General features: G+C 52.4%; 1 protein-coding gene across 2 annotated transcripts in view; it reads left to right on the top strand.

Annotated features, from left to right (window-relative positions):
- Positions 1 to 20,128, top strand: part of AIFM3 (AIF family member 3) — a 44,253-nt gene that overhangs the window by 5,682 nt on the left and 18,443 nt on the right. For both annotated transcript variants that reach the window (XM_075433840.1, XM_075433839.1), the window contains exons 2-7: positions 3,979 to 4,131; positions 11,675 to 11,888; positions 15,076 to 15,185; positions 17,228 to 17,337; positions 18,678 to 18,722; positions 20,030 to 20,126. In XM_075433840.1, coding sequence (XP_075289955.1) covers positions 4,101 to 4,131; positions 11,675 to 11,888; positions 15,076 to 15,185; positions 17,228 to 17,337; positions 18,678 to 18,722; positions 20,030 to 20,126 — 607 coding nt within the window. In that variant the 5' untranslated portion in view covers positions 3,979 to 4,100. The remainder of the gene's footprint in view (positions 1 to 3,978; positions 4,132 to 11,674; positions 11,889 to 15,075; positions 15,186 to 17,227; positions 17,338 to 18,677; positions 18,723 to 20,029; positions 20,127 to 20,128) is intronic.

Genomic DNA, 20,128 nt, shown 5'->3' with positions numbered 1-20,128 from the left:
CCCGTGTCACTGGGCATGGCTCAGTGCTCAGACACCTGCCAGATTTCTAGGCAGGCAATACAGAATTATTCACAGCAGCAGAACAGATGCCGACTGTGAAATGTTGCACCTGGATATGATGGACCTGGGTGGCCAGGTGATAAAATGACACAGTTTCAATAAACACAAGCTAATGCTCAGGGGAAAGACACTAATTATACCTACAATGTACTAAATACTTCTATACTTACCACATTACCACTTGGAAAAGATTTTTGGAGTCTCAGCAGAGCATTCAATTAAAATGGGAGCCTGGGGCTCAGCAGCAAGCGGAGAGGTGAATGCAGTGCTAATAACAGCGCTGTCAGCACCGCGCCGTCCCTCAAAAACGGTGCAAGCTCTGGATCCTGATCTGCGCGTGAGCTGCCTGAACCTGGCTGGAAACGTGGCTGAAGTGTCACCGTATGCTTGCCTTGTTCTCGCCTGCTCGTGGCACGTCAGTGCTGTTGGCTGCTGTTAGGGAGGTGGACACGCGGGCTGAACTGCACGGTCCTTTTTCTGGGTTTATAGCCCTTACCTGCAGTGAAAACTTGGTGTTGCACTATTGCAGTTTTAATGCTGTGCAGGGCATGGGGTTAGTAGCCCTGGATTGTTGTCTGCATTTCTCCTGTTGGATTATTTTCCATGTTTCTTCTGTTCAGGAGCAGGGTGGTTTCTCTGGTGGCATGCTCTTGGGCAGTGCTCTCTGTGGGTGATGCTGGAGACCTGTTTTGCAGACAGCCTGTTGCAGGGCTGATTCCCCCTTCACATTGGAGTTTTTTAGAGATGGGGTGGTATGTTCCTCAGCACCACAACAGTTGCCTCAGGTTTTGATAACCCACTCCTTATTGCCCTCTTCAAGCAGATGCTGAAGATGTTCCTGCACACCTGTGAAGCATGGAGCGTTGTTTTGTTCAGGGAACAGTTTATGAACTGGTTTACTGGGGCATGGACATCAGCTGTCTGACCTTGTATAGGTCAGTGCATTAGCCCTTAGCAGCTAGCAGGGTTTTACAGATGGTCTTGGGTTCAGTTACATCATGTTGTATATGAGCTTATTTCCCTTCCCTAACAGAAAAGAGATTTTGGCCATGACTCCTGCAGGATTGAGCTCTGGATCGGTACCTCTGGATGCCGCTGACGGTGACAAGATCCTGTTGTGTCTCATGAGTTGGTCTGGCAGGGCAGGCTGATGCCTTTCTGCAACCAGCTGGGCCTCAGGTGACTTTCTGAAACATCTCTGTGTGCTTGCTGGGATTCATTCAGGCTGTGGGTAGCCGGACAGCTTCTCCTCCGGTAGCGTCAGCTGAAATCCTACCAAGAACCATTTTCCTTTTGCCTGGTTGACTCTGGGAGCGGAGGAAGGACACCCAGACAGACACTGTGCACTGTGCCCTGCTCTAGGAGGTTGTGGGTGGTTCAGTCAAGCGGAGCACAGCCTGTGCCTCCGAAGGGCCCAGCAGGACCATCAGTGGGGAAATCAGGAGATGTGAAGTGTGCCCGAGGGGATGGCTTCAGATTGCCATCTGTAAGGTCCAAACAAAGCAAAGGCATCTCAGACAAATGGCTGATACTCAGGGATAGGAGCTCTGACAGCCCAGCAAATTCCCTGGTAAAACCAGCCAGACCAGCTGGAAAGCAGTCCCATGGCCATGAAACTGCACATCAGCGTATCTGGAGGGTTTGGAGAAGTTCGAGGCATCCTCTGATGAGGCACATTTGGGAGCCACCCTTCTGCCACCCACCCCATGGCCTGCCTGGCTGGTTGGGGGTCCCCGCTGTGCTGCCCCACGCGCGCAGCATCCCGAGGGCTTGCTTGGGTGCTGTGCAGGCGCTGCTTGCCTGGAGCATAGCCTTGTCCTGCCAGCATCGCTTCCATTTTCTGCTGCTGGAAACCCACAGCAAACGGCTGCGCTGGGTGAGCAGGGGGTTTGGTTTGCTCGTGAGTCAGCTGTGGGAACTGGCCGTCACGGACCTCAGAGTAGGCTGGTTGCCTTCCAGAAGAAAGCCCAGCCTCTGCGTAGGTGACAATATCTTCATTTCAGCTTCCTCTTTGCTCTCCTTGGTGTGGCTCATGTTGTGGTCACAGCGGCATCTCGTTTTGGTTTGAACTCACTTAGGTGTAGTTTTACTTTCCCTTCTGACTTGATGCTGAGGGTGTCCTGGGAGTTCCCCCCAGCTCATCCCCCGTCACCTGCTCCTCTTTGGCACTCACCTCCCGCCTCTTTTTGCCAACCTTTGCGTGGTATTTTATTATCTGTTTTACACCGAATTACTGTCCTGTATCACTGGTACCTCAATGGCTTGAGATGCTGATCCAAAGCCATTTAATGCTTCCTGCCCGTTCTGGCAAAGGGCCATACAGCAGTTACTGTATGTGGCTTCTTTGCTGCGTTTTTCCCTGGCGCTCCCAAATCTTCCTCTAAGTTTGTGCACCTTCTTGCATGGAATTTTTTTGCATTTGCTCTTGCATAAATATTGGTGTGCTGCTTTCCCTGGATGCTCTTGTGAGAAGAGCTCTCAGCGCTTCGCTGCTCCATTTAATGTTTTCCATTTGCAAATGACCTTCTTCAGCAGCTCCAAATGCATCTGATCGCTCTTCGTAGTCTGCAGGTAAGCTTGTGTGGCTTTTGTCCTGTTAATGGTCGGTCCCAAACTGGTACCCCTCTGATTTGATAATGGCATGTGTCCGCTTTGCACCAGGTGGCAAGGCACTGGACTCTCGTTCCTCTATAGCATGGATTACTTATTGAACAAGCTTTGGGCTTTGATGGCGCTCCTGCAACGCCCCTGGGACTTGGTGGAGGTCATGCCATGCATGGCAGTAGGGGAATTTGCAGGCACATGGGAAGGAGTGTGCATGTTTTGGAGGGATGTAGCTGAAAACATCTGGGATACATCCGGATATTTTGAGTTGGTGCTTAAATAAAGGGGAGAAATTGCAGTGCTTCACATCTGTCTGCTGGCACTTGTGTATTTTCTTCTCATCGGAATGGTCTTGAGACACTTTCTAAGCTGCAAAAAAATCTACTTTGCCTGTGTTAAAATATCCTTTGGAAATAGTTTTAACTTCCTGCCCAGATTGGAAGGCTTTGTGAGAACCACAATAAATCAGTTGAAGTACAGGTATGAATGGATAAATTAATTAAATGTTCTATTTTAATGCCAGTTGTGTTGCATGAATCTTGGCTGTTTTCAGTCAAGGCATATAACCAAAAAGTTTTATCCTAATCCTTAGTCTGTACCAAATCTGAGAGCACTATCAGCCAAAGCTAATGAGATAAACATAACGTGAACTGGACTGTTTGCCTGTCCTACTTAAACATAAAAAAGTCTTGTCTTAATAGTATAAAAAATTTGGGATTTGTGTGAAATAGCCTGATACTGAAAACCATTTCTTGAATAAATAATTGTTCCAAAGCAAATGGGATTTCTGCAGAAATGAGTATTACTGGAAAGGGGAAACTTGCAGGACCAGTCAGTAAAGTAGATTTCTTTTTTCCATCACCTACCAATAACAGAAAAAAAACCTGACTGAAATGTATTTATGGTTTAATCATTGTACTTGGTCTGCGACCTACGTGCTCAGAGATTTAATTCCCAAAGGGAGGGCTTTGGAAAGTTATTAAAGTCTGAACATAAATGGTATGAGGGTTTTTGTAATTTTAAACTTTGTAAGGATGATTGCATTTATAAACTTCATAACCGCATTTATCTGCAGCTCCCAGCATGGTGACCCTGTGGTCACGTTTTCCCCTTGCCACTTGGGTCGCCGAGGGTGCGTGGGGCTCGGTGCGACTCGCCCCCGTGCTCCGTGCACCCGTTGCGCTTGTGCTGCCCCGCTCCTGCCCGCAGCTGTCGGTGCGGGCAGCAGCGCTGCTCGCCCACTCTCCTTCCCTCCCTGCAGCACCCGCGCTCCTACCAGGACCGCTTCTCACGGAGCTTTTCTATCCCACGCAGGTCGCGAACGACGCCTGGAGCCCGGGACGGCGTGAGCAGGCCGTTTGTCATATGAGGATGTGCCCGTGCCCTCGCTGACTTGCCCGCTGTGCCCGTCCCCGCTGCCAGTCCTGGCCGACGCCATGGGAGGATGCTTCTCCAAGCCCAAACCAGGTGACCGTCCTCCGTCGCCGTGCCCCGTCCCATGGGGAGAAGTAGGTCAGCGGCCGTGGACGCTAGCCGGGGGAATGTTAATTCTTGGCTCCCACAGAGAGGATTACCGGCACATTAATCCCCCCAAATTCCTCGGCACTCTGGCTCCCAGGCAGGGAGCTGTACCGGGGCTGCAGCGGTGCCAGGGAGCAGTGGGCGGGTGGGCAGAGAGCTCAGCTCACACCCTGCAAACCCATCCAAACACCCGCTGCCAGCTCTTCCCCGTCCCATCTCCTTGTACCCCACCACCCTCCCAGCTTCTGCCTTCCTACTGTCCCTGGGGCCAGAACTGCCCCCCTCGTGCCCCACGGTAGGTCTGCGGGACAGCTGTGTCCGTGTCACGGACGTGTGTGACTCCAGCACTTTCCTTGCTGCTGCGGCTTTGCCCCTCCCTGGCCAGCCCTTAATTTTGTCTCTGCTGGAAGGTAATGACCAGGGAAGGAGCAGGACCACCTACTGCTTGATTTCTTGATGTTTTCTCAGTCCCACCACCCAGGCCAGGTCCTGGGGCTGCTCCACTCACTGGATTTTTTTTTCTTGGTGAAGCTTGTCCATGCATGCTGCCTCCAGCAGGGAAAGCAGCTGTAGGCACCTGGACATCATGGATGTTCCCCTTCTCTGCACACCTCTGCTGCGGCTGGGCTGGGTGGGCTCCCTGCTCGCTATGGTTTGGCAAAGGTGGGTGTATACAGGAGAGGAAGGGGCTGTGATGCAAGCTGTGTGGGCAGACTGGCTGGTCAAGGGAGGTCTGGTGTGGAAGTGTCAACATTAAGCCTTGTCCTGAGCCCCTGCCAGCAGCGTGGGCATGAGCAGGCACTGCGTCGTCACCCGGGCTTGGCGTACCTAGAAGCACCCACGTGGCCCCGCTGCTGGTCCCCAGGAACTGATGCTGGTGCACGGGGGGCTGGTGCAGTCAGCGTTGCCCAAGCTGCTTCGAGGAGAGCTCCCACCCTGCAGCTTGTTTTGGCCACCTAAGAGGGAGCTGAAGGATGACCCTGTCCTTGTTACCTGCTCATGCCCAGGGGCAAGGGGAATCAAGTAGTAGCGCTACTTGAGCTATCATACCAGTCAGCATCTACACACGTGGCCTTTGTGGGTGGAAGAATGCCTTTTGGGGACCTTTCATTGGAAATTTGTCTTCATTGCCTCAGGCAGTGGGGATTTCGGGTTGAAGGACTCAAAAGGTCAGAGGGGCAATACAAGTCGTGTCTGCGACCCACAGAGCATCCAGTGAGTGAGGTCCTCTGCCTTTGCTTCGCAAGGCACAAGGAGAAAATAAAGGTGGTTTTCTGCCCTTGGCCTGTACTGTGATGATTTTACAGGTCATTGCAGTGCCAAGGTAATGTGGCATTGGACACTGTGAACTGTGAGGTTTCTTTCGTGAAAACCCACACTGTTTATATCCTTTCTTGAAATGTTTAAGGAGTGAAAACGCGTCCAGGAATGAATGCCTTTGTTGACTAAACTTGTGACAAACTCTGCTGGCAGTTCCACTTTATTTTGTATACCGTCAGCGAAATTGTGGCTCATCTTGGACCGGTGCAGGAATAAAAGCACTCTGCAGGCAAATTTCCTGAACTGCAGATTTTCGTGTAGAGCTGTATTTGCATAGCAGGGCCAAATGACTGAAAATGCCGTCCTGTAACGTAACGGTCTCTCTGCAGCTCTGGTTTTGATTAGCAGTCTTCAAAGGCTCTTGATAAGCCTTTCCCCAGCTCCTGGTTAGCGCACCGCTGACTGTGGTGCTTCATCTCGGAGGTTATAAAACCTGCAAACGCAGTGAGGTGAATAGATGCATTTGCAGATACTGCTTGTTCTGGCAAAGAAGTTTCACGGCCTTTTAATGATATTTGTCTTTCCCATTGCTTGCGGGAACTGTGCATCATCAGAGCTGAGCAGTGGACTTCACCATTTCTAAAAATCCACCTATCCCCTGTACGAACGAGAAGCAAATCGTGCAGGGACAGGACAGAGCTGTTTTCTACATCAGTGCTGTTTTGACATGAAGGGAATATTTCAGATGCAGCCTGAAGTCAACAGAATTTATTTAGATTCTTCTGAAAGATGTATACGAGGTACTTATCTGCTCCATCTTCTTATATCTGAGAGAGACCCTCGGCACCTCCTGAGCACCCTCAGCATTTCTTGAGATAACCTTGGCGTTGCACACACGTTGGTGTGTGCCAGGAAGACCTTTTGCTGTGCAGACCATCGGTACAAGAGAGGAGTGGAGTCCCACAGTAGTAAATAACTGTGCTGGCTGTACCGTAGGCCAGCCCCGAAGCGTGGCTGCTGCTGCAGCACCCTATCCCCTCCTGATATTTAAGCATTTAATTAAGAGCTTATGTGCAAGCGGTGATGTAATCTTCTGTTATCTCTAGTGCTGCAATCCTGTGACACTGGATCCTCTTCTGAAGGCCCAGTTCTCGATCTCTGCATGGTTTTTTTTCTCCATTTTTTCTCCGGGTGCGTGATGCATATGCAATGAGCTGCCAGCTGGCAGTCTGCGTGGGATGTCAGCACCCACTCTGGGAGAGGCAGCCGGGTCAGGATGACGGGTGAAGGGAACCATAGCGTGCCAGCCACTGCTCGGTGTGAGCTACAGCGGCACCGTCTCTGCACCAGGTGCAGGAGAGCGGCTTGCAAGACCTATAAAGTTATGGTTATTTTTCTTTGCATTTTCTGCTGGGTTCAGTGCCTGATGGTGGGACAGGGCAGCAGCTGCAGCACCGCACGGCGTGTGTGTGGGTGAGCTTTGCTCTCACACAAGGGATGCATCTGGCTTTGAGCAGGGAACATGTCCCCTGTGCAAGGATGCTGTGTACTGCTCGAGTGGGTGCTGTGGGCTGCAAGTCCTTCTGAGCTTGGTTCTGAGGGTGCCTCCAGGCTTGGCTGGCAAGTCCTACCTCCTGGTTTTTGGGAACGTGGCATTTGCTGAACAGGGCATCCAGAGAAGGGGGTAGAACTTGGCACAGCTGACGTGATTCTTTTATCATTAGCTCTCTCATTTGTAATAGAAATCGTTTGGAGTCTCTTTGAGACCACCTAAAGTAGTTGCCATCGAGGTTAGCTGTTAAGAGGCCGCATGGGTGAGCCAGGGGATGCCTGGAGAGCGCAGCACTGGCAGGGCAGAGCGAGACCCCAAACATGTCCTGTGGCGGTGGATTTACTGTGTGCTGGCTGCGGGAAAATAAACCCTGCTGGGGTAGACCAGGCTTTCTGGCTGTGCCCGCTGTACCCTGCTGGTCCCTCCATCATCACTTACCCCTGGTGCTTCTCTGGTTTCCTCTGCTCTCGGAGCTGTCGGCACCGTACAGCCAGCACAAGGCTGTTCCCTGCCCCCAGGGCTCATTTGCCCTGTGTCTGCAGCCCCTAAGCAGCAAGCCCTAAGGCATCTCGGGGTTTTGTGACTGTGGAAGACAGGCAGACAGCTCTGCTCCTCTGCCAGCCCAACTCCTCTGTCCCGTATGGCCAGGCGTCTTCATCTTACCCAGACTCCTCCAGATTCAGGCCAACACTTGCCTCATGCCAGTTCTCTTTTCCCCTGCACTGCCATATTAACTTAGTATTTTCCTTGTTTCTACCATTTTAACTATGATACTTTAAATGACCTGATACCCATAGTTTAAATTTGGCCTCTAGAAGGGCACTGAGCCATACTGAGAACCTAATTCTGGAGTAAAGAAGTCTTGGGTCATTTAATTGCCCTAATTTTTAAAAATAATGACCATGGCTTTGCACTGAAGCCCAGCCATCCTCCACCTGCCAGCACCCTGCCCAGGGGTCAATGCCAACATTTCCAGCCTTGTGTTTCAGGTACCTACCTAAAAGCAGGCAGAGGCTTTGACTTGTCCCCCAAGGCTGTGAATAGTGATGGAGAAGGAATAAATTTGTGGGAGATGTGATGAGGTACTGATGACTGACTGCTAGGTGTTAATGACATGAGGCAAAGCACTAGAACATTGTGGCCACAGTGTGAAAAACCCCCCCTGATAAATGGGATTGGGATGCAATTCCTGGGTGTGTTCATAGGGGTCTTGTCAGTGCTCTGACCAAAAGGCTGAAAACCTGGGAGGAAAAAAAAAAAAAAGGTCAAAACTTATAGTCTTGATAAGAGTCCGTATTGTAAGCAATTCCATGATTCTGGGGAGCTGACTCAGCATTTTTGAATACTAAGAGCTGGCAATGCTGAGGTCTGTATGGATGTGTGGTGTCAGCACTTGCTAATGCTCAACTGTTTCACCTGCTTTTTTGTCTATTCTTATATGATACTTCCAGCCCTGGCCTCCCGGTCCTTCATATGTGTGCGTGTGTATATAGATAAGAACCACATATATATTAAAACTGTACATGAACACACAAACCCAAGTACATGCACATATGTAGATGTATATCAGCGATGCTGGTGGCACAGGGGAGCAGGCAAATCTATATCTGTATCAATATCGATATATCTATACCTGTATCTGTATCTCCGGACACGTACATATACATGCTTGGAGATCAGCAGTTTCTCTGCCCTGGAAACTACCGCTGTCACCCGTGTTCCCACCAGCGGGGCCGGGGCAGTGCTGCTGTGTGACAGGGGTGGCTTTGGCTGGTCCCCGAGGAGTTTGCCACTGCACGGATTTGTAGGGCACGTGCCTGAAACTTTCCAAACAGTTTGCTTTAATGTCAGGAACCTCTCCTAGCAGTTACAGAAAATGACTGTCAAAGGAATGGAGTGCCCTGGACCTAGCCACACTGCCGGCTGGATTTCAGAATTAAACTTGGGTTTATAAGTATTTCATTTAAATGTCATTTTCTCTGATGGCAATTGAAGCAGTTTGCTGGATCAGCTCAGGTGCTGCTGAGCCCCAGATTCCTGGAGGGATCATCCCTCGGGAATGCAGATCTCTACCCAGAGAGGCACCCCACACAGGGCTGGGGGGGAGGAAGAGGAGGAGAAGGGTGGACAAAGGGTTGGGGAGAGGCAAGTGGGAGGCAAGCGGTGAAGTGTGGGGCCCAAAACAGGAGGGAGAATGAGTTTATACCTATTTTTCTTTTCTTCTGGACATTAGTCCGGGAGTGTTGGTGAGAGCTGAGTAGGGATGACTGGGAACGCTGTCACATACCAGTACCAGAGACCTGCTGGTTTTTGCGTGTGTTTTTCTGACCCAGAAAGGAGTGAAGAGCTCTTAGCTAAGTTTCCGTCCTCATCCCTGCAGGTTCATATGCCTGTGGATTAGCCAGCACTCCAGGTTCTCACCTGGCCCAAATGTAGTTTTGAAAACAAAGCTCTGGGGCATCGGTCCAAGTGAGAGATGGGGGTTGCTCCCTGTAGGGTGAATTCACTGGTGTCAACAATGTCACTGTTAGGGCTCGGAGCCACCAGCTTCGCCGGTGCCAGCCTGGTCTCGTCCTGCGCTAGCAGCAGCAGCGTGCTGCCCAGCTCTGGGGTCTGGCCGCAGGGATCTGCAGCTGCGTTCACTCCAGATAAATGCCTGATCGACTGCGTAGTCGTGTAAAGTGATCCTCATGTCGCTTTGACTGGAAGTATTTCACAGGGACTGGCATAAATGGGTGTTTGTTATATTTCCTGACTCTGTCCTGGAAAATCCGTGTCTGCTTTTCCAAGTGCCATAGGACAGCAGTGCTTATGGAAAGTGCCTCTTTGCTGGGTATCTGCAGGGAGCTGGGCTGCTTCTGGAGAGGTCCAAGAGCAGAGTTGCTCATAGCAACATTTTTTTTTTTTTGATGTATGGTGCTGGGTCTGTTAGTTTGCAGTAACTCCTGCAGCTGGCAGCTGCAATAACACAACAGAAGTTCACATTTTCTGTTGGTTCAGCATGCGTACGCAGAAAATTGCTTTACTGGATCTGTCTGACAGAGCCCCCAGTGAATCCTGCCCCTGGTGAGTGTGAGGATTTGGTGCTTTGGCGAAAACCTGCCCCATCCCCTGCCCTGCTGAGCTGTCATAAAAAGCAGAAGCTCTCGGGACTCCTGAAACAGCTGCCTGCCTCCAGTGCCTGGATGGCCACGGCCACCGGCTTTTCTGCCTTCCTAAAGGAACAACCTCCCCCCTGACCTTCCATCATCCTCTCGATGGACTTGCAATAAATGGCGTGGGGCGACAGATGAAGCTGGGAAGACCCCACGCCCTTCTCTTGCTGCAGGGCTCGTCCTGCTCTTCTGGGACATGTAGTTTCCCTCTTTTTGCCTTTCATTAACCTGTTTAGGTCATGAGGTTTAATTTTTATCTGCTGCACGGCTTTTCCTGTTCATGGCATTTGTAAGCTGGGGAAAGCCCAGCAGTCTCCCATTTGCTTGAGACACTGCTTCGGTCTCTGGCACTTAACCCCCAGCTTGCTGTTGAACTCCCCTGGGGTTTATTATAAATATTAATGGCTTTAGTTTTATGAAGTCCCTAGGAGCTAAAGTGATGTTTCTCACTCTATGATGTGAGAGCTCATCACCGGCTTCCTCTGACGCTGCTGTGTCCAGCCTGCTTCCCACAGCACGGGGTGGTGGGTGGGTGCACGGCTGACTGGGTGCTTGGCGAGGCTGGGTGAGCTCTGCCCATTGCAGGGCTCGGATGAGCATCCACGCGTCTTCACCCGGGGGGCCAAGGAGAGCCCCTGTGCTCCCACGCAGGGGGGACCGGCAGCACACCCTGGTTGAGGCCTTGGGAGGGCTGGGGGGATGGAGGGCCAGCGCCCTGGCTGCCCGGTGCCAGGGGCTGCCTTGGTCCATCACAGCACCGTGCTGGGGGCTGCCTTGGTCCATCACTGCCCGGTGCCAGCACCCAGGGTTGCAGTGGGGCCGAGGGGACCTGCTGGCTGTGGTGTCCCCTCTGATGGTCAGGGGTGATGTACTGCGCTGGCACAGGTAGCTCCCGTGTGTTCTTGGGTCCCCAGGCCAGCGATGCTTTTGTTGTCAAACCTGTTCGATGGTGAACATGGAAGTAAAATGGACAATCCTTGCTTTTCTCACTTAATGCTGAAGATTTACTCTACCCTGAAAATCTCATGCAGAAATAATTTTAGATATTTCTAGTTCCTTATTAATTGGTCTCCATCTAACGAAGCAGCTTTATAGACCATGCAGTGTGGCTTTCTCTTTCAGTTAATGTTATCTACAAACAAAGAAGGGGTTTTTTAAAATCTGTCTGAGCCCTAGAGGCCTTGGCATGCCTCACATTTAGCTGCCTGAAGCTGTTTTCCACTAAACAGGACAGGAACTGTGACTGAGGGGCTGTTTTGTGCTGATGACTAATGCCTGCTTGCAAGAATATGTACTTTATGCACGCAAAGGTGCCCGATGGAGAAGGAAAGAAGTGGAATAATGGGCTCAGGTAATCAAGCAGAGTTTGATATAAAATGTTTACTATTCCCAAGAAAGCCAACAAAAAACTTCTGTTCTGATGTCTGTCAGCCGTTTTTGAAGTCCAGGGAAGGAGGGAGAGGCGGAATGGCAGCAAAACCTCCAGCTTAATTTTAGTGACAATTTCTGTTTGTTCCTGTAGTTGAAGTAAAAATTGAAGTTGTGATACCTGAGAAGGAGAGAAGCAAGGAGGAGATGTCGCCCAACGGCAAAGCCAGCCCCCTGATCTACAAAGTCAATGGGACTGCCCGGCATTACCATCTCGAGGAGCATCCCATTGGCAGCAATCCCTACCACAACCCAAAGGATGTGGTGGAAGCATCCGTGTGCCACGTGAAGGACCTGGAGAATGGACAGTAAGTGCCTGAAATTTTTGTAGGTAACACTTGAGAGACCTTATAGCCCAAACTGAATCTCCTATCATGTTCTTTAGAGTTTCTGGAGATGATAATTTAACTTAGTAAAAGAATTTTTTTTTCTTTCATCTTGAAAAGTGACATCACTGCCCACCCTTTCTATCTTTCTGGTACCAAGATGCTCTCAGCAGAACCAGTGAAGGATCCTGGAGGATAAACTCTGGCGCTGCTGTACCCAACCAGCCTCCCAGCAGGCCAGCTGGGGGAGGTCAATGAGCTGCAGACAGAAAACAGCCCCCAGTACTCCCTCAGCTCCTGAGCAAAGGTCCTTTGCAGGCCAGAGCTGAGTTTTAGCTGGTGCTTCCCAAGTGGGGAGTGGAGTGGCACAACAGGACAAATTCCCAACCAAGTAAATAGCTCAGTGGGGAGCAGTGCAATGTAAATCATCCTCTCGCTCGCTCTGGGGTGAGGGTGGGGCTGGGAGCCTTGCGGGTGGCTGTGTGCTGCCTTGAAGACACCAGGTCTTGTTTTTGACTCTGTGGGATCACACAGTTCCTTGGGTAAGTTGTAAACTCTTTCACTTATCCTATCTTATCTTATCTTCCCATGGAGTTATGGTTGTCATTTAACCACAGGTTTTATCTGAAGTACTGCACAGCTGAGGAATGCAGTAGGACTTGTACCGCTCTATTCCCCTTGTGCTGATGGAAGGACCTCCAAGTGCCAAGTGTCCTACACGGGGAGGAAGCAGAACTGCATCTTTCAGGAGTGGGGCTGCCAATTTACTGTGACAAAACGGCTCCCAGGGGCAGGCATGATGAGCTCTGCTGCGGTTTTCACCCAAGGTGGCAAGGAAACTGAGCATTTGCCGTTACTCCAGTGGGACAGTTGATGCAGGTGGAGCAGGCACCTGCATGAAGACTTGTCCAGGGTGGGTTTGAAGGTGTCACAGAGGTGCTGGTAGACTGAGCCCTGGTCTCATCTGCCTGGCTGTGAGGCAGAGAGCAGGACCCTGGGACCTACCACGCATGAACAACATTCAGGGGTCACACATGGCCAGTTGCTTTCTTGAGCACATGGGAGTTGCTGTGGGCACAGTGGTGCGTTTGGTGCACCAAATGCAATGTGCCAGGCTTGCTGTAGAGATAGACCACTTCATGGGAACAACCAGGATTTCCAGATAAACATCAGGTTGCATGGGGACAGGCTTTCTGGCTGGAAGAGGGGAAGTTTCCAGGGAACAGCAGCTCTGCACTCTGTGCCCAGCTCCCTGCAAAATGAGGGCTCACTCCTCATCTCTCCACTTTCCTCCGTGGTTAGCTGGAAGGCTCTACTGTAGGGAAGCAGCTGCTGATAATTGCACTGGGAAGAGGTTCTGTGCCTCACATGGGGCCGTGGATTGCAAAGAGTGTATCAGGGCTGTTGGTTGGAAAGGGAGCACCTGAGTGGTGAGAAAAGGAGGTGAGGACAGGACATGTTGGGACGAAGATCTGGTGGAGACATAGTGAGAGAAACATCTGCTCAGTGCAGAGCAATGTCGATCTCACTCGACGATGCTTGGGCAGCCTGCACTGCCCCTATGGCTGGAAAGCCGCAGAAATCCCACTGACAAAGATCTGGGCACGTGGAGGACTGGGGGTCAGCGCTGGAGCCTGCTGCATCCCAATCTCCAGACTCTGCAGAGAGAAGCAGCCTGCTGGAAATCGGGAGTGGTTGAAAGACTCATATTTCGGTGGACAGTACAACTGCCCAGTGTAATGCAACAGCCTAAATGCAGCCCCGTTCTGTATACGGTCTGCACAGCTTGGAAACGCTTGCCAGCCCACAGCGAGCAGAGCAGCGGGGCACAGCCAGCCCGGTGCACTGGGCACTGGTGCCGTTCCAGGGAGATCTGGGCAGCCGGCTGCTGCGGGCAAAGGCACCGGCTGTCTGGGGACACTGCACCCACACTGCGGCTGGTGCGGAGGTGTCTGTTGCTTAGCACAGCCCTGCGGAGCCAAAGGGCTGCGGATCAGCTTGGAGTCCAGCCAAGGGAGTTAGAAAGGATTTTCTGAAATGCTGCTTTCCAGCACTGGTGGCATCATTAGTCAGTCATTCAGCAGATGGGAATGCTCAGTAGCTCTTTCTGTCTTTGCAGACAAGGTGCAGGATGGGCGGTGAGATGCTTTTGGCCAGGACAGGCGTGGCTGGAGCCTCAGCCTGGCTTGGCTGGTCAAGGACCAGGTGACTGCAGCTGGGGAGGTGTGACCCAGAGAGCCTAAAAATTGCAAAGCTTTGTGTGTAAAAGATTCCTGCTTTGCTAATCACACTTTAGTCCAGGGTACCATGCAAGCAGCTGTGGTCTTTCAAAGAGCACCTGAATCTCACCGGGGAGTGGCTCGAGGGTTGAGTTGGCTCCTATGCAAGCACAGGGCTGAATGCCAGCAGCACCAGGGAGGCAAAGCCCCTGCGAGATGCAGAGCTGGAGCCAGCAGCCCAGAGCAGGCGGGCAGGTTGCTACACGAGCTTTGCTCTGCACAAACAGCTGAGACAGACAGCAAAGTGGTCACACGTAGGTGTCTGCTGTCCTGAGAGGGTGTTATCAGGAAAAGGTGACCCATGTTGTCGACCTTGGGATGTGGCCAGGACCAGAGCACGACCCCCTGAGGCGCAGGGAGGCAGACCCCAAGGCTGGAGTACGCAAAGGGTCAAAATCACCTCTCCTGGTTTTCAGGTCTCAGAAATGCTATGTTTGCTTTGAGTGAGCGAACACAAGCTTGGAAGAAACCTGCTGAGCCGCTGGGGCCAGGGACAGAGGTGATGTTGTAGTATAACCAGTTTGGTTTATTGCTCCGACTACATGCTGAACATCTTTATTCTGACCCCATGGGCATGGGTGGAGACCGTCATCTGCTTCCCGAGCAGCTGTGGTGGTGCTTTGGGCTATCTCTTCGCGCGGTGATGGGTGAAGAACCTGCCACTCCATGGCCCAGCTTAGATGTGCCCCAGGCTGGGAGCAGTAGAGCCATCTCCAAAGCTGGCTCGGTGACAGGGTGACCCACACCTGTAAGTCACCTGGAGCAGGTGGTGAGGAAGTTGAAGGAGGGGGGGAGCCTGCTGGGACCAAGGCTGGGGTGCAGGGCAAGGGGGTGGCATCCGCTGCCAGGCAGGTGCTCTGCCATGTGTTTTCCATGTTCCTCCTCCCCAGGATGCGGGAAGTGGACCTAGGCTGCGGGAAGGCTCTGCTCGTCAAGGAGAGCGGCGAGTTCCATGCCGTGGGACACAAGTGTCCTCACTACGGGGCTCCGCTGGTCAAAGGTCAGTCTGCATCACATCCTGGGAGACTAACCAAGGGCATCAAAGTGTTGGCAAAAGACAGCCTGATGTTCATCCGGCTGTGCTTCCGGGCATGGGGCGGTGCTGATGCACACTCAGGATCATCTTGGCTTCTTCTCGCTGGCGTAAAGCATGGTCAGAAAGCTGGCGGTGCAGAAAGCTCCTGGGAGCGCTTCACCACAGGTGTGGTTTGCTGGTGACCCCAGATTGCCACTGCTGGTCACGGGACTGGGGCTTCTTTGGGTGACTTTGAAGAACAAAACAACATGGGCATCATTAAATTCTGCTTCTGCTTCATTCTTCAGCTGGAGCTGAACCTTTTTTGGATGGTGTGAAACAGCTGCAGCTCACTGTCTCCACACAAAGCCCAGTTTTATGGGGCTTTTCATATTGTTCTGGTAAACCATTCCCAGCCGCCGAGGAGTTTAAAAAATGTCTTAAAGGGAAAAAAAAAAAAAAAAATCACCTTCTGATTTTTCAGGCCACTGAGTCTTAAAAAACCCCACAAAACCACAGCTTCCTGTAAATCAAAATCCTGTTTGTGGGGGAAGGAGGAAGCTCTTCAGGCTGATGGGATCCTTTCAGTAGCAAAAAGAAGTGTTGATGATGTTTTTCACTGAAGTGGAATGAGGTACAGTGGTTTCCCATCTTGGCACTTAGAAATATAGATCTTGGAATTTTCTCAGCCTGGGCTTCAGACAGGTCCTTACCCAGAGTCTGAGTAATGGCAGCAGGCAGTGCTGGCCCGGCTGTGTGCTGGAGAAGTACGTCACCCAAACTGGGGATGTAGGGCCCTTTGCTGCAGGTGGGATCCTGAGGAAGACAGTGGAGCATCATGCTGAGTGCTCTCAGGGCATCGCTGGCCCAGCAGCAGTGCTGGGAGCAGGCAGCCACGCTCTCAGCCCCTCGCCTGGGGCTGGCAGCCCACTGAGCCGGGCTGAAGACCCCCATTCTGCTCCGGTGGCCAGCGGAGGCGAGAGCCCGCCTGCCTTCCTGACCTGCAGGTGCATCCGTGAGGCTGGCTGCTCACACAGGGATCTTGCTGGGGAACACAGGATTTGATGCAGAAGTAGGGGCGGGGGCTGCCCCTGCGTCCCCGTGCGTGGTGCGTGACACGATGTGGCACTGCTGTGCCTCGGCAAGCGAAGGCACAAGCTCAGGACCAGTCCGGCAAGGCCAAACTGCAGCCATTTGCTCTGCCTTGCTGTTGTGAGCCAGCTCTTTCAGGCAGGGGAAGCCAAAGTCCTCTGAGCAAATGCTTGTGAGGAGTGAACTCATGGCTTTGGGCATGTCCCGTGCTTTCCTAGCGATACGCAGACTCCTTGCTGTGGCAGGATCTGTTCTGAAACATGCTTGCTCTAAATAAGTGATGCTCTGCTTGAGGCACTGCTTGCTCCGGGTGCTGCTGGGGCTTGTGGAGGTGACTGTGAGACCCTGCAAACTGCAGCCCCAGGCCCTGCTGGAGAGCAGGATTGTATTCCAGGCAGAGCAGACAGCTTTGGAGGTAGACTCAGAGGCGCTGGAAGGGCATTGTCAACGAGGGCATTTTAGTTGGGATCCCTCATACAGCATCCCAGTTGATAACTGTGTTCACCTTCTATCCCAAACGGCTGGAGCAGTCTCACATGCGAGTTAAGAGAACTGCACATCAAGGAGCCAAGATGCTGTTGACCATCCATGTCCACAACAGCTGCCATGTGTCCTGTAGGAGAGCTGACACCTCTGGATAGAGAAGGAGTGTCACAGGGACATGCTCACAGAGTCTGAACTTTGGAGCTGCTCTGCATGGAGCAGCAACAACTCCTGCCACTGCAGAAGGCCCTGGGCAGCAATCTTCAGCCTTCAGGAGGTCAGCCTTGCTCAGCAGAGGCATTCACGTTGTGAAGAAGCTGAGGAGTCAACCATCACCAGGACGGCAGGAGGGAGACCTGGCTTCTGCCATCCCTGCCTGGGCCAGGTCACAGCAGCTTGATCTCAGTGGGCTGCAGGCAGGGCCCAACTCTGCTTTGCCATGTTTCCTGCAGGGGTTTTGTCCAAAGGACGAGTCCGCTGTCCGTGGCACGGAGCTTGCTTTAACATCGGCACAGGTGACATAGAGGATTTTCCTGGCTTGGACAGCTTACCCAGGTTCCAGGTGAGACCTTCATTCTTGCAGCAGCAGGGGAAACCACAAAATTACAGCATGGTTTGGGTTGGAAGAGACCTTTGCCGATCACCAGTCCAATCCCCTTGCTGTGGGCAGGGACATCTTTCACCAGCCCAGGTTGCTCAGAGCTCCATCCAACCTGGCCTTGAACGCTGCCAGGGAGGGGGCAGCCACAGCTTCTCTGGGCAGCCTGGGCCAGGGCCTCACCAGCCTCACAGTAAAACATTTATTCCTTATGTCCAATCTAAATCTCTTTCAGTTTAAAACCATCACCCCTTGTCCTATTGCTGCAGGCCCTGATAAAAAGTCTCTCCCCATCTTTCTTATAAGCCGCCTTTAAGCGCTGAGAGGCTGCAGTAAGGTCTCCCCGCAGCCCTCTCCTCCCCAGGCTGCCCAGCCCCAGCTCTCCCAGCCTCTCCTCCCAGCAGAGGGGTTCCAGCCCTCGCATCATGGCTGGGACCTCCTCTGGCCCTGCTCCCACAGCTCCAGCTCTGTCCTGTGCTGAGGGCTCCAGAGCTGGACGCAGGGCTCCCGGGGGGTCTCAGCAGAGCGGGGCAGAATCCCCTCTCGCCCTGTGCCCATGCTGCTGGCCATGCAGCCCAGGGCACGGTTGGCCTGCCAGGCTGCCAGCACACACTGCCGGGTCATGGCCAGCTTTTCATCCACCAGTACTCCCAAGTCTTTCTTGGCAGGGCTGCTCCCCATCGCTTCACAGCCTGTATTGATACTGGGGGTTGCTCCGACCCAGGTGCAGGACCTTGCACTTGGCCTTGTAGAACTTTTTGAGGTTCATAGGGGCCCACTTCTCCAGCTCCTCGAGGTCCCTCTGAATGGCATCCCGTCCCTTCAGCATGTCGACCACTCAGCTTGGTGCCATCCACAGGATGGGTAAGCATGCTCTTTGAAGGTGTGGAGCAAACATTTTCCAAGCACCTGCTGGGGTGGCCAGCGGAGAGCAGCACCTCACCCAGGTCTCCTTCCTCCCTGCAGCTCCCGCTGCATCCACCTAAGGGCATCAGTCACCTCCTGGGAACCTGGGGGTAGAGGTGCAGGCGCTGGGAGGTCTCTTGAGCAGGAGTGGGTTGGGACTGACAAACCAGCCCACAGCCTGACATATAAATCACGTTTTACACTGACCATCAGTGCGTAGCTGATGCGAGACAGGAAGCATCGCACAGCGTCCAGCTGGGGCGAGCCCTGCCGTGGCCTGAGCCGCTCTCACAGGAGGCCTGGTGAGATCACTGCTCTGTTCGTTAGCTGTGGCACAGAGAGGGTGATCTCCCTCTTCACACCGGAGGCACTTACTGCTGCTGTTCTGTCACCCTCAGGTGAAGATCGAGAAGGAGAAGGTGTACATCCGAGCAAGCAAGCAGGTGAGGGGCCACTGGGATCCCAAAATCAAGACCTACGCTTTTGATTTTTGCTCTGTGTGTGTGGAGGTCAGGGGCAAATGCTTTTCTTTGGGCTGTCTGGAAGGGGAAGCAGTGCCTGAACAGAAGGATGCGTGAGCATCCAGTGTGGGTAAACCAAAGGTCCACCTAGCTTGGTCTTGTCTGAAGCAACAGCCCGAAGCTCGTCCAGAGGCATGAGCGGAGCAGGGCAGTGGTGTTGTGTCCCCATCCCGTCCTGCCTGTGCTCCTCCAGCCTCCCTGTAGCTGCCAGACACCTCAGCTGGGGTGTCCATGGATTCAGGAGGTCTTGCTAGGTGTTTGTCCTGAACTTGTCCTATGTTTCCTTAAGCTCATAACGACTTTTAATTTAGCTGGCCCATGAAGACAGGCCTCTTACACCAGCCTTTTGGCCTCATCTGCTGGGACTCTGTGTGGCTTGGTGATGACAGAGGTCATCTATGCTCCATCTTGAGCCCAGACATCAGCTGCTTATGCTGGAGAGGAACCTGCTGCGTGGGCAGGGAGAGCTCTCATTACCCCAGACAGGATGCAGAATGAAGCCCATTGAGGGCACTGCCATCTTGCTTTCCATGAAAAGCCTGCTTCTGATGCACATTTGCATGTACACTCATGTGAATCCAGCGGCTCAGAACTAGATGACCCTTACAGCACTTGGGTTAGATCCAGAGACTTCACCTGAATGGCAGCACTTCTACTCGAGCTTATTTAGGTGGGATGTGATGAGGTGTACTGAGCCTGTTCCCTCTACCAGAAATCGATTTTTGCCTCTGATGGCTGGCGACAGGGGTTCTGTGCAGCAGGGCTACAGTGGCATAGGTCCTCGGGTGTGCTCTGGAAGGTTGGACAAGTCCATCAGCTTGTTTGGATATCAGAGGTATACAAGCTCTGCTCAGGTGCTGGATAAAGTTTGTGATAGGACTTCTGTATTTCAGTCTCACCTGTTGGTTGCAGAATTGCACAGTGAGACACCTGGCCTGCTTTTTCGATTTTTTTTTTTTTTTTTTCCCCAGCTCAGTGTACCTGGATGAATTTGTAGAAGACGATGGATGTATTTTTCTTTTGTACCTTGTAAGTGGGTAGCGCACCAGATGGTGGAAAGGAATTTGGATGAGCAAGGGTTTAGACTCCTCATTGGTTACAAGGGTGCGGTTGGTCCCTTTCTATCCAAGCTGTTTTATGACAAGTGTAGCTGTCCCCATCCCTGCCTGGCTACCCAGGTTAAAACTGAGAAAAGATAATGACCTTTCTTCTTGTTATTGGTGACATAGGCTCTTCAGACACAGAGGAGGACAAAGATGATGGCGAAGTGCATCTCCTTGAGCAACTATAACCTGAGCAGTACCAACGTGCTGATCATCGGTGCAGGT

Source organism: Opisthocomus hoazin, chromosome 12 (genome assembly GCF_030867145.1).
Source record: "Opisthocomus hoazin isolate bOpiHoa1 chromosome 12, bOpiHoa1.hap1, whole genome shotgun sequence".
NCBI lineage: Eukaryota > Metazoa > Chordata > Aves > Opisthocomiformes > Opisthocomidae > Opisthocomus > Opisthocomus hoazin.
The sequence above is the reverse complement of the archived record's forward strand: the minus strand, read 5'-3'. Positions and strand labels throughout refer to the sequence as shown.